The 24,238-nt window shown below is 37.0% G+C and overlaps 1 protein-coding gene across 4 annotated transcripts; it reads right to left on the bottom strand.

Annotated features, from left to right (window-relative positions):
* Positions 1–1,957: 1,957 nt before the first annotated feature.
* Positions 1,958–22,865, bottom strand: syt14b (synaptotagmin XIVb). Of its 4 annotated transcripts, XM_038267601.1 has the most exons (10): positions 22,806–22,848; positions 18,065–18,112; positions 12,689–12,756; positions 9,270–10,224; positions 8,951–9,085; positions 8,134–8,393; positions 5,535–5,972; positions 5,260–5,440; positions 4,668–4,724; positions 1,958–3,287 (listed from the first exon to the last, which is right to left on the bottom strand). In XM_038267601.1, exons 4-10 carry the CDS (start codon positions 10,165–10,167, stop codon positions 2,971–2,973), a joined length of 2,286 nt encoding a protein of 761 aa, XP_038123529.1. In that variant the 5' UTR covers positions 10,168–10,224; positions 12,689–12,756; positions 18,065–18,112; positions 22,806–22,848; the 3' UTR covers positions 1,958–2,970. The 4 variants fall into 4 exon arrangements, with proteins under 4 accessions (XP_038123529.1, XP_038123532.1, XP_038123531.1 ...); XM_038267604.1 differs by lacking the exon at positions 9,270–10,224 and having other exon boundaries at positions 12,689–12,835; positions 22,806–22,865; XM_038267603.1 differs by lacking the exon at positions 4,668–4,724.
* Positions 22,866–24,238: the final 1,373 nt, after the last annotated feature.

Below are 24,238 nucleotides of genomic sequence, written 5' to 3'. Positions count from 1 at the left end.
ATATAAGTGGATTCACTTTGCGCTGCTTTCCTAAATACATTTGATGATCTTTCTTTCCCAAAACCTCAGTTAAAATGAACAAACGAGTGTTGGTAAGCTGGTAGCTGCATTATGCTCATTCCATGTTTTGAGTGTGGATTAAATTCGGCTTTGTAAGATATATAAAAGGTTTGAAAATAGTTTCATAATTAGCCCTGGGTTAAAGTCCCCTGACTCCTCACCCTTGATTTGTCCATTTTGTTTCTCAGTCTGATTTATCCTGTTTGGTGACTAATGCTCTGTATTTATACTAGAATTAAATCAAACACTGATCTCTACAAAGCTAATAGTTGACCTTTGACATCAGTTGGCAAAACTGGATATTATTCATAAGTGTCAGAGTTTAGGAGATTCACTACAAATGGGAACCAAACTTTGGAACTTTTCCTCATGAAGTTTTATATTTTTTTTCTCCAACTAAACAATTCTGCATTACTTTGTTTTCAGAGATGGGAAGTAACGAAGTACAAATACTTCGTTACTGTACTCAAGTAGATTTTTCTGATATTTTTACTTTACTTTATTACTTATTGGTGACGACTTTTTACTTCTACTCCTTACATTTTTACACAAATATCTGTACTTTCTACTCCTTACATTAAAAAAAAAATGGCTCGTTACTTTAGTTTTGAATCATTTCAATGGAGTTACCATTATTATTTTTCACGTCATCAATACCAAATTCAATCTAATTGGATGGGAATCTACATTGCATTTGACACACCACTACAAGATGAATCGACAGATTCAGCGGTATTCATTCGCGGCAAATCATTGCAGCTTGGTGGCGGTGGCATTAGCATAGTAGCATGGACGACGAGATGATTGAAAATGAACACAACGGAGATCTAGTCCTATTGGCAGACATCCATTTAAAATGTAGGCAACGGCATGAAAAAAGTGGTTTCTACTTTTACTTTTATACTTTAAGTAAATTTACAAGCCTGTACTTTGTTACTTTTACTTGAGTAAAGAAGTTTAATCAGTACTTCCACGTTTACCAGAGTATTTTTTAACACAAGTATCTGTACTTTTACTCAAGTACGGAAAGTGAGTACTTTTGCCATCTCTGTTTGTTTTGGTATGGCATGTTAAACCTCATAGAGTGCACAAAAAAAAGGAAAGTTAAACCAGATGGAAAATGGAACACCTACCAATATTCAAAGGGTCTTAACTGGGAGAGAAATGGGATGCAGGACTGCAAAAGAGGAGCAAATAAAGAAACTGGATTTCTATTTGTTCTGCGACTAAATTAACAGTTTGTTAACAGCGTCAAAATCCCCCTCTATGTTGACAAATGCATGCAAAAGATGTCCAACTTATTTTTTTATCATTAGCAACTTCTAAACATTAACTTTTCTCCACATTGCTGATTATTCTGGTTTTGATCACTGACGGACTTATTGGACTGGTGGGTCTTATGTTTAACTGGTTTGGATTTCAAACAAAGCACTGGAACTAACTAAGAAAATATGTTAAAATGTTTCCAGATTTGAGAACTCTATTACTGACTTTAAAACAGCTTATCTGAGTATCTGAAGATAGCAAAATAACATTAAATGGTTCACACAGAGGGTAAATCTCTGGAAAACAAACAAAAAAACGTAAGAGCTGTTTCTCATAACTTAAAATAATATTAATTTAAATCTACAAATTTTTTTTTCTCCAGCAGAACCGCAAGGATGAGGTGTGACGTAAGCAAGCAACAAGACTAACTGTCCTAATGGGCATCGAAGAACACGCCTGTTAAACTTGTCTCCAAGGCAGGAAGACATGGGTGTGACTGTGGAGGCTTCATTTGTCCTCAGGGAAGCTTTTCTGACTCACACCTCTCTATACTTACAGGTCCTCATACCATTCCTCAGACTTTTGCTCAGTAGTTCTCATATTTATTCAAGGTTTCTGAAACATCACATATAAAAAAAAAAATATGATTTATGTGTCTTTAACTCTGCTTTCCTCTCTCTGGTTCAGTAAGCACAGCTGAGGCCGTTGTGGGCGCTGCTCTTTCAGACAGCTGGGTTTTATTGGGACTGTGCCGTCTGTTGCATTTTCCTCCTCGGCCCGGCGTGATGCACCATGTTTCTACATGAACGAACATGGAAGAGCTGTCAGAAGGCTGAACGGTGATACAGGCTCAGTTTGTATTGCACAGGAAATGAAGCTGTCCTTCAACACAGGCGGCATGCAGAGCTGTGTCCATTTCTATAAGAGACTCGGCGAGGACAGGGAACATTTGGACCCTTCCTGTATACAATGGCATCAGATGCATAGTGTTCAGTTATGTAAGTCCACAATATGAAGAACATTTTTGTTTTGTAAAAACAAGAGATTTTTAAGAAAGGGGGCAAACCAACTCATTTAAATTGCATAATGCTGTGCATGTAAACGTACTGTAAAAAGAATAGCTTGTAAGCATCGTTGCAGCATGTTACAGGACTAACAGTCCACTCATTGCCTTCTCTTTTTAATTCAGTGGTAGAGAAATGTCTGGTATGCTGGTGATAGCTGAAGCCCAGAAAGTATTGGAAGAAGTCTGCTGCTCCTGGACCAAAATCTTTGGTCCGAGATTCAAAGGCCGAAGCTGTTCTGGAAGTGTTTTCATGTTGGTCCTGTAAACAGTTGGTGTGCATGCAGATTTTACTGTTAAAAGTATCTTTATATAAAAAAAACGAATTCTTTTTGCTGAACTTCACATCCTGTCATTACAGTGTCAGTCTTTAACTGGAGGTATAAAGCCTTATTCATCAGCCCAGACTGGCTGCATCAGACAAAAGTGGCAGGTTAAAGGGTATCCTTTCAGTCCAGCAGTGAGGGGTGGGAGAGAGACCCCATCCTCGCTTCAATGTGCAACACAAGGACACTCTCCTCAGACAGTGCTTCTTGCTTTTCTCCCAGCTTGAAATGCTCTTTACTTTTGCTACAGTCCTCCTAAGTGTCAGTGAGAGTATGCCAGTGGCAGACCTGCTGCCCCTCTGCCTCCCTCATCTCTGTCCAGTGGGCTTGCTGCTCCTCTGTGGTGCTGCTGTGGCCTAAGGAGACCCATCCCAGCCTCTCCCTGGGCCTCATGCTGCTCCTCCTGCAGAACACAGACAACACCAGCGAGACTTCGGACAGCTGGAAGAGAGCCACCTGGAAGACGAACGTCTCCTTGTAGGTGGGGTTGGGCTGGCCACGGCACACCGCTGTCTTGCGCTTGGACATCTCCTTGCCCTTGGAGTCCAGCATGGTGAGCTTGACGTAGGTGTCTAAGAGGAGAGACATGTATTGGAACAGTGATGGAGCGCCATCAAGTGGAAGAAAAGGAACACTGCAGCAGACATTTTAGAAGAAAAAAGAGAAACTAAAAGGTATGTAAGACTATATTCCAAAAACAACCTAAAAGTAGTAGCCTTACCAAAATTAATCCAAGAGATCATCAATGATTCATCTAAGTAGTCAGATAATAATAAGCTTTATAATTTTGTGAAAAAACATTTTATGTTTTTTTTAGGTTTACTTTAGTTCTAGCAAAATTTACCAAATAAAAAAAAAATAGCAACGGTTTTCCTACGTACAGTGCAGTCAAATAAAGTTTTCCTCACACTCTTTTTTTGTTCTACTGTTTGAGATTAAACACATTTCATTATTAGTTAAAGTTAACACAGCTGTGCAGCTGGACCCTATCAGGCATTCTGTCATGTCTCTTTATTTTCAGTATTAACTCACTCTCACCTTGGCTATGGAAGAAAGGCCCGTCACCACTTGGATTAATCATTCTCAATCATCATCTCTTGGATTCATTTAGATAAGGCTTCCACTTTTGTCGAGCTTTACCCCTGTTCTAGGTTTCCTCTTTTGTTGGACTTTTATTCTCACTTTATGTTGCTTTTTCATAAATCCTTTAACTTGCTTCGTGTTGTCAGACACATTCTAAAACCGAAAGTGATGCTACAAGATTGGAAACTGAAATTAAACAAAGTCGTCCAAAAAAAAAGGTTTTAATTGCATTTCTTTTTTTAAGTACAATTTACATTTAAGAATTAGTTTCATTTGAATGAGCATTCACTTTATTTGCTTATTTGGTAATTCAAGGAATTTTGACTTTGGTTACTCTCTGCTCTCATTGAAGACATTTTAAGTACAAATATATTTTAAAAAAGAAAACAGATTTTTTTCCTGTGAATATGCAAATGTACATTTGTCTAAAAAGAAAGCCGACATGGGTGAAATTTTTAGTTTATTCTAAATCTTAAAATGTCATAACAGTGGGCATTGAGCATTAATTTAAATTTTTTTTTTAAACACAGAAAATTGGTATATAAACTAAAATCCTATATTTAGTTATATGATTAACACCAAAAAATTATAAAGGGTTATTTTAAAATAAGTGAATATGTTCTGACATAGAGCCAAAATGCAGATAGATGTAGCCTAGTAAACTAGCCCCACCCGCCAGCGGCCAAAATAATTTTTGCCTGCAAGTTTAAATTACAAAATTAATCTCACATTTAGTCTGGTTTATCAGGTTAAGATGGATGAGCTTCTGTTTTCATACACGCTACATGTTTTTAACTTTTCAATGTAAAAAAGCAGATAAAAAGTACTCCTCAAATTCCCTGGTTACCAAAAGGTATCTGTCGCCTTACCTCTCATGATATACAGCTGTCCTCCTACGAAGTGCTTCACACAACAAAACAGACCACCTAAAAGGTGGACACACACCACAGCACACAAAAGATAGGAAAGAGGCAAGATAGAAAGCTTAAGAAAAGAAGTGTTAACCAGAAAGCAGATCTAGATTAAAACCGAACAGCTTTGATTGTTGATTGTGACTAAGGACTCCTGTTTTTTGAAAATAAACAACCAACCCATCCCAAATAAACCAGCATACACTCCAATATTTCCCCAGACTGCCTTTAGCTTTAAAAGTCATTATGCTTTTTTAGCTGGAAGGTGAAACATGTCTTCTAATAAGCATTTTCAATAAAGCGACTGCGACAAGTGAAATACCAGTAACACTTTTTAAACCTTGAGCTGTGCATCACTAAATATAACCATCACAACTAGTAGTTTTATTTAATGAACTGTTGTTTTCTACATTTTCTCTTTTCCCCCCATCTGTATCAATTAGAATCTAATATAAAATGCACCATTTATAGAAACACATAATAGAAATTCACAGTGAGGTAAAACAAATCGAACAGATACGAGCTTCTCCATTATAGCTTTAATACTTACTGACAGGTTTATCAGAAGCTGTAGTTTTAAAGTGACTTCCTTGTATAACCTCAGCAGAAAGCTGTCCGGTGGCAGAGTTATAGAGGAGACCCAGGAGGATCTCTGGCAGCGAGGAGTCTTCGGTGGAGCGGTAGGACAGAGCACCTGCACTACGAGACACGCTCACGAGAGAGCCACAGCCCTGGCATGAGGAGAAATCAAACAGGATTATAAGTACCTATAGGTATTTTGTAAACTCATAATAGAGTAGGGTAGAATTCACAAGGTGTTCTCACTGTAAGTTCAGAGCCAGGCTCCAGGGTGACGGGTAGAGCGATCTTCCCCTGCAAGTTGAGCTTAGTCAGGTAGAACACCTTCTCTCCCAGCACCTTCTCCTTCTTCATCCGTCTGATGCTGTACAGGCGAAAGCGGACAGCGTAGTCCCCCAGGGCCTCTTGTTCCACCCTGGAAAACTTGAATGTTTCTGTGAAAACGGGACACGGGCCCTTCTGCACGCCCGTTTTGGCCCGCTGCTTCTTGGTGGGGAGCAGGACCAGGTGGACCTGCCAGGCGATGTTACCCGTCTGCTTCAAAGCGGGGATGTCTGTCGCAGCCGTCACAGTGACGGCCAGCCACTGCTCGGTGGAGTCGTACTCAAAGGCGACGTCCAGAGTGCCGTATTGAGCCATTGGCTCTGGCTCATAGGCTGAAGGAAGCTGAAGACCAGACCCATCCTGAAGATGTCACAATTATAGCGGTGTTATGTATGTACTCTAGTGCTATTTGATAAATAACAAGTTAACCTTTTTTTTTCTAATAAGGTCATTTATCAAAAAAGAAGTTTACTTCTTTTCTTTGAATTCTAAATGTGTGTCATTGTTTTAGGCTTGTTAAACTTACACAAAGCAGCACATAACTATGAAGATGAGGTAAAAAGATAGATGGCTTTTAAAACCTAATTTTAAATATCGAACTGTGACATGCATTTAGCATAAGCATATCAGTCTTAGTTTACTTGTATATACTTAGATAAAATTGAATAGAATTATTTGTATTATATTTTTGTGAAATAAATTCATTTATCAACAATGTCTCAAGCTTGAACATTTCAGAGAGTGAGTATCTAAACCCGGGGACTCACAAACACATTCATTTGCGTATCTAAACGGACTGAGAACAGAACATATGGCATTATTCCTAGAAGCTGCCCAAAAACCCCTAGTTAATCTGGAGGAGTTACAGAGATTTATTTGTCCGGTTGGAAAATCTATCAAATATCTGTTAGTTCACTGTTTCCCAAATCTAGCAGTTCTGGAAGAAGAAAACTGTTGTTCAGAGTAATAAAGAGTCCTGTTTGCAACTTTCTAAAATGCATACAAGAAAGAAGAGGCTCTGATTAAAAAAACAAAACAAAACTGTATAAACATTAAGGCTTAGATGTAAATTATGCAAACCATCCCTGCATAAAGACATAGTGGTGGCAGCATCATCCTGTAGAGATGGTATTCTTAAACATGGATAAGGGGAAAATGTTGATGAAAGAAGGATGGAGCTCAGTTCTGAAATAAAGCCTGTAAGATGCTGAGAAAGTCTTGAGGTCTTGTAGAAAGGTTCATTTTCTACAAGCGTGTTGGCCTAGAGGGTTAGAGCAGTGCCCTTGTGCTCTGAGAAGGTTGCAAGTACCTGGTTTGATCCCCACAGCCTGCCCTCTGGGTCGTTGAGCAAGACCCTTAACCAGAGATGGCAAAAGTACTCACTTTCCGTACTTGAGTAAAAGTACAGATACTTGTGTTAAAAAATACTCTGGTAAAAGTGGAAGTACTGATTAAACTTCTTTACTCAAGTAAAAGTAACAAAATACAGGCTTGTAAATTTACTTAAAGTATAAAAGTAAAAGTAGAAACCACTGTATTTCATGCAGTTGCCTAAATTTTAAATGGATGTCTGCCAATAGGACTAGATCTCCGTTGTGTTCATTTTCAATCATCTCGTCATCCATACTACTATGCTAACGCCACCGCCACCAAGCTGCAATGATTTGCCGCGAATGAATACCGCCGAATCTGTCGATTCATCTTGTAGTGGTGCTTCAAATGCAACGTAGATTCCCATCCAATTAGATTGAATTTGGTATTGATGACGTGAAAAATAATAACGGTAACTCTATTGAAATGATTCAAAACTAAAGTAACGAGCCAATTTTTTAAAATGTAAGGAGTAGAAACTACAGATATTTGTGTAAAAACGTAAGGAGTAGAAGTAAAAAGTCGCCATAAAAATAAGTAGTAAAGTAAAGTAAAAATATCAGAAAAATCTACTTGAGTACAGTAACGAAGTATTTGTACTTCGTTACTTCCCATCTCTGCCCTTAACCACACAATGCTCCCCACTGCTCCTCAAGGGGATGGGTTAAATGCAGAGAGTTAATTTCTCCAATGTGAGATCAATAAAGTTCAATTATTATTACTATTGTCAGCAGGATAAAACTTAACAATCGCTACCATAACTGATTGAATTACATAGTACCTCATTTTCTAGCAGGGATCTAACTCCAATACTGTAAAAAAAGGTTCACAGACACTCGCCATCTAGTCTGACTGAACTTGGGATATTTCACAGAAGAAATTTCAATTATGAAAGTAGTGTTTAGAATTTTGAAAACCTTGTGACATTTTCATTCACAATTACGAACTACATTGTGCTGTTGTATCACATGCAAAAGTAAACAGAAGTTCGTAGTTGTAAGGTTTAGATGCATGCACAAGTCATTGGTTACCCTAATAATATGGTGGGGTAAAATTGCTTCCACCTTTCCTCGCATACTGTTTTTTCTTTTCTTTTTTTTTTTACAATTTATCTAATAAGTAGAAGGTAAATTGAATTATTTAAACTTACCTCTGGACTTAGAACAGCAGTGCTGTCACTGGGAATGTCCTCTTCGCAGCCTTTGTTGAGGTAACTCTCAGTATCCTGGTCCATGCTGGCCTCGCTGGAGCAACGAGGGCTTTCTGAATTTTGCAGGGACGACGGCCTCCTGACTCCTCGTTCTGAACAGTAGCGTGAGGACTTGCGTGTCCCTGAGTTTACGTGATGGTATGGGGGAGGCTGGAGCTCAGTTAGTGAGGAATCTTTCTTTATCCTCTGAATGCTGGCAGCTGGAGTCACAACAAAGTAAACAAAGATCGGGTAGAAGGAAAAAATATTTCAGAGCTGCAGGACAAAGCTAGGCAGATTTATTTTGAATTCAAACATACCCCTTTTCAGATGTAAGCGCTAAATTATAAATGTAACCTATATGTCATAAATATAAATAATCATAATTGTATGTCCCGTAATAGAAATTTGAATTTTTACTTTCTAATGCCTAGACTGGAAAAAATATGGCAAAAGCTTTCCACCATGATACAAAACTGCCCAAAAAAGTAACCGTAAGGCTTAATGTTGTCTTTAAAACCTCTTTAATCTACATATATATATTTAAAAAATGAAGGAATTTATTATAAGCAAATCTTAAATTTAAAGATACAAATAATTACATTATAGTACATTACTAAATATACTATTATAAGCTATAGCTAGTTTTATTTTAATCTTTTTACCATATTTAGGATCTGTTTTTTTAACTGCCTTCTCATTATTTTAATTTATTATAAAATTATCATTTTACTTTTACAAGCTAAATAAGATAAGGATAAATAAGGTATTATATTACCCTGTTCACTGGAGGCCTCGCTGTTGTATCCTTCCAGCTCATTGGACTGTTTGCCTTTCCTCCATGCAGAGCTTACATTCTGCTGGGTCACACCCTCTGGGATTTTTTCCTCTTCGTGCTTTAAAATATCTCCATCTGTACAGGACATATGGAGACTTTCGTTAAAGTGGTAGATTTATCTCCTAAGCAAAAGTTAGTGCAATATTGAAAGAGGCAAGACCAAGCTGGAAGTGGCACGCAGCACTCAGTCAGTCAGAGTAGAAGCTTAAAAAGAGGAGAGCCAAAGATCAGAGCACACACTGAAGTGTCACACTCTAACCTTGGTTTCCTTTCTTCTTCTTCTTGCTTTTCTTTCCTTTGTCTTTTGTTTTCTTTGCTTTTAAATCCTCCTCACATGAATGCAAACTGTCTTCGACCTTTTTTTTATCCGACTTCCTCTTTTTTACTTTAGAGGAAGATCTAGATGGCTCATCCTCTTCCTCGTTGTCTGCCTCGCTCTCTTGTACAGCTTCTAACTCTTCTTTTGCTTCTCCATCTCCCTTCTGCTCCTGCTTTGATATCTGTGTTTCCATTTCATTGTCAGAGACATCCCTTTTTTGTTGAGCAGATATTTGATCGTCATCCTGATTTGTCTTTCCGTCTTGTCCGTCTCCACTGGCTGTTTTCTCAGAGGCCTCATCTTCCTCATCTTCTCTGTTTCTTCTAGCTTCGGCTTCTTTCTCCAGCTGTCTCTCCCTCCTCTCTTTTCTTCTCTGCTCCCTCCTTTCTTGTATCTCCCTTTCCTCCTCCTTCCTCCTTTCTTCTTCTGCTAACTCGGCTTCTGTTTTTTTAACTCTCCAGCATCCATCCCTCCATTCCCACTCTAGTTGACTCTGAGAGTTCTGTGCCTCCATTGCATCGTTGGTTTGGTTGTTTTTCAAACCCGTCTGACCAGAATCAGAGTTTTTTTGCATTTGCCACATGCTTCTATTGCCAGCCCTTCCTTCTTGTGAGCCGGAGGCCTGACGAGCATCCTGGCTCCTGTTGTTTTCCCCCTCCTCTTCCTCCTGCACCTTGTTGATAATAGTAGAGACCTGCTCTGTGAGCTGGTCGCTGACTGCATATGTGGCATCGCTGACTGCAATTGCCAAGTCATCCACACGACTGGTGACTGAGTCCAGGATGGAGGAAATGTTGACAGACGGCAGGGTCGGCTGGAAGCTTTTGAAGAAGGCCATCTCCCAGTCGGAGGGATTCTATTACACGTTGATCGCTAGATTAGCTCATCAAAAGCACTGACACAGACATGTGTTGGTTAGCAGGGTGTGAGGTCATCATCACAGTATTAACATGCATTCAGCAGTTAGTTGATGGTAGAGATTAGCCTACACTGGTATAATTTCAGCTGATCAGTTGGAAAATTAATTTCAAGAAATAACTCACAGCTTTTAAGTTTTCTTTCAAACAAATTCTGATCTACTTTTACTACTGATTTTAGCCCATATATGACTCTTTCACAATATAAGGCCATGGTTAAACATTTTTTCACTTTTTCTTCAATTTGAATTTAATATTGTTTGTTATTCATCTAAAACCCTGCGACAGACTGGCAACCTGTCCAGGGTGTACCTTGCCTCTTGCCCGTACACTGCCCAAGATACGCACCGGCCCCATCGCAACCCTGAGAAGGACTGAGCGGGAGAAAATGGATGAATTAATTCATCCAAAATAAAAAAAACAACTTTGTACGGCTGTTCCACCCTTTAAAGGAAAAGTCCAGTTTTGTTAAGAATACAAACTTTTAAAAGTACTTTAAGTATGAAATTATTACAAACTGTTCAATAAATGATAAGTGTTTGTAATTAAGAGTAATTTTCATTTGAATATTCTATACTGGAGGCATCCATGTTTGTCAGCGAGCACTACTGCCACCTACTGGTTTGTGACCTAATGGTTCGGTATCGGCTGTTGATCAAGCCCCGGAGCTGTATCTGGTGTTTGTCACCACGCGCTCTTATCCAAGTCATCTTGAAAACATTCTCCTTCAAAGTATTTTTTCTCTGGCAAAAGTTCAATGGCAAATCCTCTATCTTTAAGTTGGCAATCCAATGACGAACCCGTGGAGGATCAAGAATCGGAAAGTGAAATAACCAATTTTTTTTTTCCCTTTTACCGGATGTTTTAAAACATCCAACTACCAACCACGAGAGCTATAGTTAAACTGATATTGTCAGTTTAACTATAGCTCTCGGGAATTTAAATGGTGAAGTCTCCTCGAATTCTAAAATAATTGTTGTTGATTGCAGATATGTCTGGTAGTTCCCACTGATTTTGTTTGTAAAGCGGGGAGAATTGTGCTAGGCTTACCACACCATGACGCACCATGACGTCCCCTGGACTCAGTGATCACAACAAAAATTTTAAGTTTTTTTTTTAACTGATTAAAAATAAATTCATTAAATCACCATGGGCGTATTAGTTTTAAGTATAGATAATGATCCATTGATCATTGCTTGCTGACCGGACTTTTCCTTTAACTGTTGCTTATTTGAACAGGCTTTTGTTCTCCAAATCAATGAGAATGATAATATTCTCATGGATTTGGCCCTCCACAAATCAAACCTACAGATTTTCTACTGCATTTAGTTTTGGAATCTGGGAACCATTAATTTTCTTTAGGAAAGGCTAATTCCATTGAGTTTCCATTGAGTTTGCTGTGAAAATAATCATCGACTTCTTCAGGTTTCTGGCAGGGTATTAGATTAAAACTTAGTCTTATTGGGAACTGTTTATATATACATTTTTTTATGGCTCCTTCTTTTATTTATTTATTTTTATTTATTTATTTATTTATTTTGTATTGTTTTATGTTCATTGTTGGGTGTCAGCCTAACATTATATTTTATAATTATTGCCCAAAACCTTATCTTTAGTTTAATAAAGTGAAACACATGAATAATTTAGCAAGGTTTCAATGTTTTCTTTGAGGGAAGGGTGGCTATCTTGCAGCCCTCCTCCTTACTTTCCTTTATTACTGGTGATTGCTGTTGCATGCAGATTTCCTTTGAAATTCCTGCAGCTCTGAAAGTGTCGCCATTGATGTGTTGTTTTCTGTTTTCTGTTGTCACCTTTGCTGCAATATATTTGTTGCAATGCATTAGAGCGCATTTTATGCTAAAAAAGTTTTTGTACCCTTCTTATGACTAATCTTTTTGATACTTTCTAATGTGCAAACTATAACTTTAGCGTATGTTTTTTAAATAAGAACATAAGAACAAACATCCAGAATATATTAAAATTGAATATTAGAAATAACTTTTATCCAATTTGCCTTTTCAGTAAAATAGATAAACTGCCTTTTCATTTCTAACTAAATTCACACCAAGAACAAGGCCTATATTCATCAAACCATTGATGGTCTTTAACAATGCAAGGCTCCCACTGTAATCGAGTAAATCAGTAATAATACTTCTCTGACATTACACTTAGTGTACATCTGAATACTCTGTCTCATTTTCAGTCACAATAACTATAAAGATTGTTTTAGATATATAGTGGTATTTAACACAAGCTTGTTTGTCTTTCTGCAGCAAAAAAAAAATATATATATATATATACATGCCAAAAATACTGCTACCAAAACATTCCAACTGTTACATGCCATAAAATGTTGCAATACACAACTCCAAGACAGCCAATAATAATGTTACTCTGCAAACATATCAGCAGATATGGTGAGTTCGTAAATGTGTTAAGTACCTTGCTGGGGATTCTTATGTCCGTTGAGATGTGAAAGATTGTCAGGACTCTGCACAGACAGTTTGTTGCTGAGGTAAAGAAAAAACAGAGCCATCAACACCACAAAGGCTGCAATGGAAGACAAAACACCCAGAAGTTCAGGAGAAACTGAGGTGAGGGGAGAGCAGGTGGGGGGAAAGAAAGAGGAAAACAGAAAAGGAAAAAAGAGACAAGAAAACCAAAAATTAGAAAACTGTCACTGCTGTAAAAGTTTTGAACCACTTTTTTCTAGAGCTGAGCAGCAATAACACACACACACATACACACACATCACTGCATCACATTGCTGCAATCTGAACATTAGTGTTTGTACGTAAAATATATTAAATCTGAACAAGTATATTTACTGTAAAAAAAATAAGACATCTCAAACTGAATTCAAACCTAATTATTCACTGTTAAAAGGGCAAAACATTATCTTCTATTAGTTTCCTCTTACTTCATGAGCAGATATAAGCTGTGGTGGTGTATGTAGGCCATCCACACTTCATGTAACCAAGCAGGCAGTCCTGTGCTATTTTTACTAGAGCCTCAAAGGAACAGAATCTAACAGAAAAGTAGATTCAGTAATGCCTGAAAAGCCAGATTGGTCCATCATTTAGGACACTGCCTCACAGACAGATTAGCTGAAGGCAGATGATCTGTTTAATTATTAAATTAAAGAGCAGCAGGTAAAGAAATAAAGTTGATAAAAAAGAAATGTGTTTGAGATTTTTTTATTTAGCTATGTTAAAGCTTAAACTCATGCCCATTTTAACAAATCAGTAGAGCATTGCAGGGCATGGACTTAGTGATTTTTAACCCTGCGAATATAAGACTACAGTAAAGGAGGAATAGACAAAGTCCTTGGAGCCAAAATGCAGTAGTGTACTTATACCATTGTGTTACACAATTTTCTTTGCTAGAAAAGCTTTATTGCTCTAAATTTTTCTGTGACTGACAGCAAAGGGTCTGCAGTACAGGTTTCCCTCCTTAGTTCCCATTTATTGGCTGTTGCATTGTTTGTAATTCCCTTTTCTGACTCAGTAAACCGTTTCCAGTAATATATTGTTTAATTGATTGCTTTTCAGTATTTTTCAGGCATAAAAATATCCATTTGCAACACGATGTTCGGTCTAGTACTGATCATGTGGCAGTTCTGCTTGGTTAACCTATTCAAACAAAGAATGAAATCTTTAAAAATGGAATAGGCTGTAACATATAGTATTTATCAAATAATATATAATACACTTTAGATAACAATCTGCACAATGCCACATTGTTACAGCTGCTGCTTATCTTGCTAAAAAGCTAGTAGCTGTTCAGGAAAATTATTTAAGTTATACAAGCCTATCTTTAACCTATAGTTATATACTGTAGATGGACTCAGTCAAAATACAGCAAATCAGTAAGAGCACTTAAGCCAAAGCGGAAATGCGTCAGTGGTCACCATAATAAGTGCTGTCTGAATAAATGCTGATAGTAAGGAGAGAGGTAAGAAAAGAAAGCTGAATGCTTCTTATTGATAGTTTATTTAGAATAGGAATCTCCCAATATTCCTATTAAGTACTTATAATCCATACGGGCCAGGACCCCTGTAGATAATGTCCTGGCCCGTGTTATGGCCGCTGTACTGAAAACATAATACTCAAAGAAACTCTAAAGATGATATGCCCTGCAACAAGCATGGTTACTGAAAGGTCCTTTGGACCTATTTCATTTTTTTCTTTACAAATTGTATTTTATGAACTATTTAAAAAACAATAAGGTGATGGCTTCAGTGGTATTGAGATATGATCCCAGTTTTCATCTGCTAAATGTTTTTTTGAAAACAAATTAATAACATGCTCAATTTTTTTACATCTGAATTTAACAGTTTTTCTTCAATTCTAATTCAGATTTTATAGAAAACTGTAATTTCAACTTAAATTAAGTCATAAATATGTACAATTCCAAAATTCTGAATGTATATTCACCTAAAAAGACATTTAGAATTTTAATTAAACTTAATTGAATAGAAGTATCACCTTATGCAGCTATCCTGTTTTTTATTTCATGCTTTTCTGTGCCCCCATGAAAACACGCTGGCACCCTCCTGGCCCCCCTGGTACATTTGGTCTAGAACCGCCACTGATCCATAATCCTTTGCAATTAGAGGATGTATAAGCACAACACAATTTAACAAAAAAACATAATTTCTTCATATGTACTCTGTGTGACACATGCAAATGTGTACACACCTTTTTACGGTTTGGGTTTTAATATGGAGAGTTTTAGCCTAGATTTCGTTAAATGCATTTTTTTGTATTCATTTTTCAGGAGGCTTTTGGGCCCAATATGACAAACATTATGCATGTGTGTGACCATCACATAAAGCTAACAGCTGACAGAATTTAATATCAATATGGAAAGCAGTATGATATGTTTCATATTTCCCAATATGAGTGGAAAATGTGACACATTTCTCCTTGGAAGAATTACGCTTGGTGGAATGCTCACTCTGGAAAATACCCACTACCTCAAAGCCCTACCTCTTTAAATGTTCAAATTGTTTAGTTTCAGCCAGCTATCAATACGTTATGGCATTTTTCATGGCAGAAACCTTTGTAGTGAGTTTTATAGTGATATTTTTTAGATATTAGATTAATGTCAATAAGTTTCCTCTGTTTATGCCTCTTTTCCTTACTGAAGAAACTTTTCAAGGTTCCTTATTACTAATCTTAGTAATAAAAATCTCCACTGATTCCAATTCTAAATTGACTCCGAGCAAAAATCCGGGCTTTTTGGAGGTCTTAATATGACGCATAATTATTTTGATGGCTAGAGAACAGTTATACTGAGGCTGTAAAAAAAATGAAAGGATAAAAACGAGGGAAGAAACAAAATAATCTTACAACCCATAAGATATTAAAAAATAGTAATGAACTAGTAACTGACATTTTGAATATCACTAATTTTCCTCTCCACTGTCGCTAAAAGCATGCTTAGTGTGAGGGATTGTGTTTGAGTCAACGAGTCAATGTAATCAACTGGTTTTCCTTAGATAGAAAACTTTGAATCAATTTGACTGTATGATCTCGTTGAACTGTAAAGTGTTGTGAATTGGCGCTATATAAATAAACTGAATTGAAATTGAATTGAATTAATATGCAGTAGTGGAAAGTAAAAAGTACATTTACTTGATTACCGTACTTAAGTTTTTTTTTTCCAACATGCAGGATAGCAGACCTTAGAACTGAATTTGAACACCACTGTTTTAGAGATTTGCATGACATTCCACAAATGTGAGAAACTCAGGGCAGACATTATTTGTAGTTTATACAATTTATTAAGGCATTAGTTGTTGCCTTGTGGCCAAGTCTATTTGGTAGGATGAGTTCTCAAAGCAGATTTGCATTTTCCTTTTTTCTTGGTCTGTTTCTTGGTCTGAAAGTGTGAGGAGAATCAAGACTCTCCTGTTTTCTTTTTGGGTTGTTTTTGAAGAAGTAATAATACTAATCAAAATACCCGTTCTTATTATTTGTGTGGCATTTTTATGCTGAAATTTTTATAGGTGTTGTAGAATTGGTAGCATGTGTTTGTATACATCAGTACATCAGGTGGTTTATGAAAGTTACAAGGTTTTTAAAATTACTCTGAAAATGATACAGAAATGTACCGGTATTAGAACATTTGATTGTATTTTCAATACTTAAGTACTTTTAAATGCATGTAATTTTGAATACTTATGTATTTTCAAAGGTGAATACTTCAATACTTTAACTTGAGTAGATTATTGACTGAGAAACCTTTACTTGTAGTTGAGTAAGATATGACTATGAGAATAAATACTTTTACTCAAAATCTACTGTTGAGTACTTCATCCACCACTGCTAATATGATTAGCTCTGTCAGAACAGCATTAGTTTTTAAAGGGAAGATTAATGCAAAATTGCTCCAAGCACAAGTTTTCTGTGTCCTAAGCCACACAAGAAAGTATTTTACTAGATTTTATTTAAAACAAAGAAAAATAATTCAATTAAATGTTCAATTTAATAGTATTGATAAATATTACTTTATTTATTAACTTTAATTCAAAAGCCTGAAAACATATCACGTATGATATTAAAACATTTAAATGCTTTAATGATGCTGATTAATAATAAGTTACAGAGATAATTCATGAGCACACAAGTTAGATCTATAGTAATTCATTTTATATCCTATAAAAGTCCTTTGAAGTTGGTAGGGACAGATTTGCCTTAGCATTGAAACAGGAAAAAAAGCTGTTGCAGCTTTATGAAGTAGTATTACATCAATGCTAAGTCCTCAAAAATGGCAAAACAGATAATAAATCAAGCTGTCTTACCTTTTGTATAATCAAACAAGTTTTATAATCCATGTATATATATTCAAAATGACAAAAGAGGATAAAAACATAAAGCTATTGAGCTCTGGAAAAAAAGAACAAAACGTAATTAATCCCAAACTAAATCCGATCCAATGGTTTTCAGATTTAAATGTCAACTCTCACTGCTGATTGAGCCCAGATGACCTCTGCAGTGGTGTTCATATAAAAACTACAAGCTCGTGGCGTTGCTATCTGAAGGGATTTGAGGACGCTTCATAGATCACTCTGCTCTGGTAAATTTTAACAGCAGCTGAATAATTCAAAGCCCTGAGGGTAACCTGATGCCTTCATCAATGTACACTTGAAAGCAGAGGCGTTTATATGATCCCCAACATTTCTTCACCAGCAGAGGTGATGAACATGTTTGCCAATCCTTCTCCATTTTTATTCCTGTGCCTTTGTTATTTAGAGCTGATAAAGCAAACCTTAAAAAGAAAACTTAGGTTGAACTCGGGACTCTGAGTTTGCACTGCAGGACCCAATCAACTTTCTTTTCCAGCTAATGACTCCTCCAAGCTGTCTAACAAACCTGAAAACGCAGCCACTGAAGCATTCTGAAATGAAATAAGTGCTCAGAGAAATGTGAGCTTGTCTCAACAAAAATGAAGGAAATAAATGAATCTGTCAGATATCCATACCTTTAGGAAAATGTAATGGTTTTAAGCTTTAGGAGCAAAGAATTATATACTTAAAGGAGTGTGGTTGTTTAAAATGAACCAATATGGAAGCCTTACTTGCATATGGACCCCTAGAATGAAACCAAACCTACTTGCTAAATAAATCATGCACATAGCTGCCTTATTTCGCAAAGGCACACTAAACTTGATACAGCATACATAATTCACAAAAACACTGTGTTACAAGGACTGTAAAAGCAGTATACATTTATTTTCAGTAAAACGAGGCATACATGAAGGACAGGTAAGGCTTGTAGAAGGTAATACAGATTTCTGAAGACAAGGATTTACCTCGTCTAGCACAGATGAGCTCGTGAGCACCACAGTTTCTCCCCCCTCCTGGAAGACAGAGAGAAAAACAATTATGCAAAGGATTGGCAAAACATTTCCATTTTTTTTCTTAAGTTGAATAACGTTTCTGTATGAACCCAGTTTCCAAAATTATATTAGAAGTTTTACATCCAAAGTACAGCACAGGATAATCTTCTTAAACTAACATAGAAAAAAATGTATATTTCAGCATGAAATAAGTTTCACCATAATTAATTTTACTTAGAGATTTGTTCATGGCTGAGAGGTGCCAATGGGCAGCATTAAATAAAACAAACAAAAAAAAAAGGCAAAAATGAGGCTTACAAACAAAAACCGCAGACTAGCAAACACAAAACAGAGGCTAACATAGGGACACAATAAACACACATAAAGGTAAAACTCTGCAAGTCACAAAAGCAGCTGCAATTAAAAAGTAAAGCTGCAAATTAGTTCTACCCAATGAAAATATGCCAGACCACTAGGGGGAGACGATCATCAACTACTATGAGACCAGACATTATTACAAATTAGTGGGTGTGTTCGATTTCAAAGGCTGCATCCTTCGAGGACCCGGTCTATCTGAACTGGATCCTTTGAGGTCCGGCGAAAATAAGGAGACTGCAAGAGTTTTGGCTGTGATTTCAAACAGGTCCAGCCTTCCTTGCCTTTCACTGACGTGCCCTCTGTCGCCTAGCAACTGTGAGAGTAGACACGACAAGCAGGAAAACACTGAATACCGAACTGCTGTTTCTTTTTATTTATTTATTTAACATTTTCGAGGAGTTTCAATACCAGTACCGTATCAGATTTAAAGTCCCCACAATGCAGATATATTAGAATCTGTCCTTCATTGACAACCACACCCATTTACATAGTGACAGATAAAAACCTTTCAATAAACCAAACATTATGGGCAACATATCTGACTCAATAACTATTTAAAATTCTATTTTCATTAATTCCAGACGGAACTATTTACATACTTGTATTATAATACAATACACTTACAATATTCACCACTGTTAGGCGCCAAGTACCTTTTTTCTCTGAGCACGGAGCAGCCTGCTTGCTTAGACTCTACGTAGGATAAACAGGACCTCAAAACGGGCAAAAAGAAGGCTGCATTTGTCGGCCGCATAACGAGGAGTCTTCCAATCCGAACAGACCTCGGCGCCGCGCTATGACGTAATCGGCCAACGAATCTGACCTTCAGAGGACGCAGCCCATGAATTCAAACTCAGCAAATGTCAATGCAGACCATAAGCAAAAACATTAACAGGATGCTCACTCAGAGGACATGTGGAGAGAAGGGAAAAAAGGAAAGTTTTTGTTTACATTAATCTCTCTGGACATCCAGTTTATGATGTTCGTACTGACCAAACAATACATTTAATTAAAATAATGCAATGCTATGCAGATGCTCTGTCTGCACTGAAGAAAGAACATGTTTGCTTGTTGAATACAAGAAGTGGTTAACATAGTAGTGGGGGCTGGCCTTCTTTATTATTCAGCTTATAAATAGCATAAAGGCTCAACTTCAAGATGGTGAACTAATCTGGAGCCTTAGAAAGAAAAAAAAAACTTTTATTTACTGACTGCCTTTATACAGCTGGATCTTTATACAGTGAGGACATACACATATATGAAATAATACTAACAAATAATGAGACACTTTATATTTCTTAAACAGTAAACTTAAATTGATTGCATCCTTTATTTATACTTCCTTCACGCAAGACCCAACAGGCCTCTTTTCTCTGTAGACAAATTACTGCAGGTAGCAGATATATCTAAAGCTCGTGCAGATTGCACCACTGTCACTGGTCTGACAGGTTGAGGAAGGGGTAAGGTGGGACATGGGGGTCTGTGGGTGTGATAATACCCACGTAGAGTTTAAGTCACTGAAGATAGTGGAGATTAGCCTGGACTTCATGAAAAAAGTAATCCAACAATGCCTCCTCTTACCATCTTCTATAGACCTGTGTTTACTGTGGATTATCTCCAATTAGAAGCCAAAAACACATTCACAAAACAGTATAATTGATATTTCCTTTCTTATATGTTAATATAAAATATTCCCATTTAAGGTAAAGTGTAACCACGGTGATATTTCATGACTGTGCAAAATCTGATCCTAATTCTCATGGGAGGTTTGAGACCTAATACTGACCCCTTGTGGCTATATCCAGTAACGTCAATCATTTTATTTGATAAACCTCAGTGTTAACAAATCACTGTTATCACTATTATTTCACATGCAAATACTTCTTTAATTGTATATTCTAATCAAATTCATCAGTTTAAATCTGTCTAGCAACGTGAATTTGAAATTCTGTTCTGTGAAATTCTCATCATACATCTGGCTGAGATGCAGTTTTGTAAATGTATACTTTACAATAGTATATTTTTTGCTGTTTGCTTTTTTAAATTTCATAAAATCTGACAATCCTCCTGACATACTTACCCCATCCAGAACTAGTTCTCTCCAGCTGATAGTACACATTAACTCAGAAATAACTCACACTTTCTCTCATTTCTAAACTAAATTAACATCTCTGTTGGGTAATGTCTCCCACCCCATGCATGAAGCTGTTGCAGAACTGGAGAGCTCCTTCAGTGACACACTGCTGAACCCTAAATGCACCAGGGAGCGTTATCACAGATCCTTCCTCCCAGCAGCTGTAAGACTCTATAACCACCACTGTTCCCAACAACCTCAATAAGTTGTTACATTCATGCTCACATTGCACAGTTTCTATCTTACTTTTAAATATTCATTAATGTTAAAATATTCATAGCTCTATATTGGTTATTTATTCTCCAGGCGCAGTTTTATATTGTTAAAACACTTTACAGTACAGTATCTTATTATCTTTTAACTCTTCACAATTATGTTATTCTTATACATTTTTCTGTTTCCCCATTGTGGGACAATGAAGGGATTTTCTATTCTATTTGCTGAACTTGAATAGATATTTCAAGCTTGTTTTACTGATCTATGAGACTGCAGTGAGAAATGTTTGAGCTTTTTTTCACTGTATTCTACCCAATGTTAATATTTTTCCCTTTGTAGAATGCAAAACGGCCACCAAGAAAAGTTAAAGATAAGAAATGGATAAAAGTAACTGAGGCCCAGCTTTGTTCTAAGGAGGTGCATTTGTATGGTCATTTACATGTTGAAACAACTTTTGACCTCTCACGCTTTAAACATTCAAAAACCAAAACAAAAACATTTTATTTATATTTTTTTCTCTTAAAATTATGACTTTCCTACGGTGGCTGAGAAGTGCAAAACACATTTACAATTCAAAAACACATTAACAAATAAAAAACAAAATAACATTTGAAGAAACAAAATTATATTTTATGAAATGTATTTTTGAAAAAAAAAGTAAAAATTTTTAAAAACAAATTTACATTTTAGCAAACAAATTTATATTTTAGGAAACAAATTCACATTTTAAATAATACTACAGATTGAGCTGTTTGTACTACAAGCCAGGGTAATCGTGACATCACATCCGGCCACTGGGACATTCCCTTTCCGTGTAGCCGTCTTTTGTTAATTTGTTTTTGGCTATGTAACTGTGTTTTGCCGCTTGCAGTTTTGTCTTTGCACTTGTACAAGTGTTTCCGAACGGTCAAATTTTTTTTAGAAGTAAATTTGTTTCCCTATAATGTATTTTTTTTTCTCTAAAATGAAACTTTCTCTCACCTAAAATCTAACTTATTTAAAATGTGAATTTGTTTCCTAAAATGTAAATTTGTTTTTAAAAATTTAAACTTTTTTTTTTTTATTTAAACTTTTTTTTTCAAAAATATATTTGTTTCATAAAATATAATTTTGTTTCTTCAAATGTTATTTTGTTTTTTATTTGTTAATGTGTTTTTGAATTGTAAATGTGTTTTGCACTTCTCAGCCACCGTAGGAAAGTCATAATTTTAAGAGAGAAGAGATTTATTTTTTATTTTTTTGCAATGCATAAAAAGCCCATGTGGAGAGAAGTGGAAGTTACCAACTACTTATTCGTTGATATATAAATGTATAGCTTTCCATCAGGGAGATTAGAAGGAATTACGGATTCAACGCCATTGCTTTACCCGGGGCCTCGATCATGCCAGAACCGCCGCTGTTAACATTCTCAATGATCCTCATTAAATTGATCCATCATGCACGTACGGCCACACGTGACTTTAACGCAGCTCTGCCGCTGAATTTCAGAGTAATCAGACCTCATCTCCACGCTGATAGCCCTGTTCACTAACGCCGTGGGTTAAATGAACTATAAACATCACATATAGACATGAAATGGAAACCCTGCAATGATTTTAAACTCGCGGCGTTATTATCGGGTAGATAACATCTCGTTCTTTATCGGGTGCTCTACAGCATATATCATATTTAAATTCTTCTCTATTCGTGGTTTTGTTTTAGGAATCAAGGTTTTCCTCTTATATCTTCAAGCGGGACACATGGAGCTGTGTTCCTCTCTGTTTACATGTCGCATTACTTCACGTGAGCATCCGGATCCTGCATCATCAAAGTGTCCGCATCTCTCGGCATTCGTCCCGCGCGCGCCGGGATCTGCGGTGCCTTTGGTGGGGTGGATGAAGGGGGACTCCGGGCACATGAATAATTAGACCCCATCATCCCTAAAGGAGGATTCCTATACTGCTCTGAGGAAAGTTTACAATGCTGGTATCTAAGAGGCAGACTTACCATCAATCGCCATGATGCTCCGTCCTGGACTCTACCAACCAACTGCTGGTTGGAGGGGGGGGGAGACAGAGGGAGGAGGTCATTCATGCGTTTGTGTGCGCGAGTAACAGTTGTGTAAGCAGTTACACATTCAACATTAATATTGAACATTTAAACAACAATAGTGATACAATATGTACAGTAAGATAGCTCTCACACCATTTACTTTTTCTGTTTTTGTAACATGCTTTGTAATATTTCACTGAAAGATCAACAGAAGGCTGTAGTTCAATGGCAAATACTGTTATTTCTTCACATTCTATGCCATATGTCAGCACAAGATCCAAAGTATGAAGATGAGAATGTGTGAGACTGCAGTTGCTTAAGGACTAGGTATTGTGGACTAGGATGTCTCTTTGCAGATGTAGTGGTGCGAAAAATTCCTCTCAAACCCACCTGGTATTATACCCCAACACATGCCAGAATTCAACATGATGATGAGCCGTTTAAACATGACACCAATAGCAAAGCAGACAGTGGAACTTTTAATTACTATGTTAATAACTGTGTATAATTCATTAGTAGGTTGGTAAAAAAAAAAAAAAAAAAACACTCATATAGTATGTTTCAAACCGCATTAAAGATCTTAAAAGACTGATGTATTTGAGTATTTTATTTTTTACAACGCAACTTGGAATTATGGGTAATCCAGAGCGTAGATCAAAACCATAGCCATTACTGTCATGTTGGGTTCAAGGCGTCTAACCCACATGCAGAAAACACTCTTGAAACAGGGAAGAGGTTAAAATGATTTATTTACAATTTTTACAAGTTTAATGGTCACAGGAACTGGGTTCTTCTGACTGGTCACAGGAGGGAAGCCACTGAGGAGGACAGAGCAGTTAGTGTTGATCCAGGAAACATGCAGATTTCAGACGACGAGAATTAACACCTGCTCAGAGAGGATACTGATCAGCAGGGGGGGAACCTTGTGAGTCCAGAGGCTAGTCGGCAGGCAAAGGGCTGAGTGCTGAGGCAGAGACTGAGACAGAGTGCAGGCAGGCAGATTCCAGACCGAGATACTTTCTCCAGGTTTCCAGAAAAATCAGGATCTGTGAGGCAGAGAGAAACTAGATCAGACAGGTTCTCAAAATCAGGGTTACAGATCAGGCAGGCTGGCTCAGGTTTTGCTAACCATTACTGGCAAACACTCTGGCAGGGAAGTGTCAGCCTCCTCCTCCTTAAAGCGATAGTTCGGTATTTTTGACATGAATCTGTATGGCATCCCCATCACCAGCGGCATGCAATCACACTGACTTACCCCTGGCAGCGTCCTGTGAGCAGAGTTATCGTCCAGTTTTGGTCAAGCCGAACGTAGTCCTGCAGGTTTTTAGGAACAGCGAAATAAAACTTTTCTCTTCCCAAAACATTATGTGTTCAAAAGAGTGATATTT

Source organism: Cyprinodon tularosa, unplaced genomic scaffold (assembly GCF_016077235.1).
Source record: "Cyprinodon tularosa strain WSP-4 unplaced genomic scaffold, ASM1607723v1 ctg68, whole genome shotgun sequence".
Taxonomy (NCBI): Eukaryota; Metazoa; Chordata; class Actinopteri; order Cyprinodontiformes; family Cyprinodontidae; genus Cyprinodon; species Cyprinodon tularosa.
Note: the sequence above shows the minus strand (reverse complement) of the source record. Positions and strands in the feature narration are given on the sequence as shown.

Bases quoted from the DNA above. Each gene is read 5' to 3' on its own strand.
- syt14b (XM_038267601.1), bottom strand. From the start codon at position 10,167: ATGGCCTTCTTCAAAAGCTTCCAGCCGACCCTGCCGTCTGTCAACATT. The intron at 4,725-5,259 runs GTAAGTATTAAA...TCCACCTTTTAG, and splicing joins AGCTTCTGATAAACCTGTCA to GTGGTCTGTTTTGTTGTGTG. The intron at 3,288-4,667 runs GTAAGGCGACAG...CTCTCCTCTTAG, and splicing joins ACAGCTGTATATCATGAGAG to ACACCTACGTCAAGCTCACC.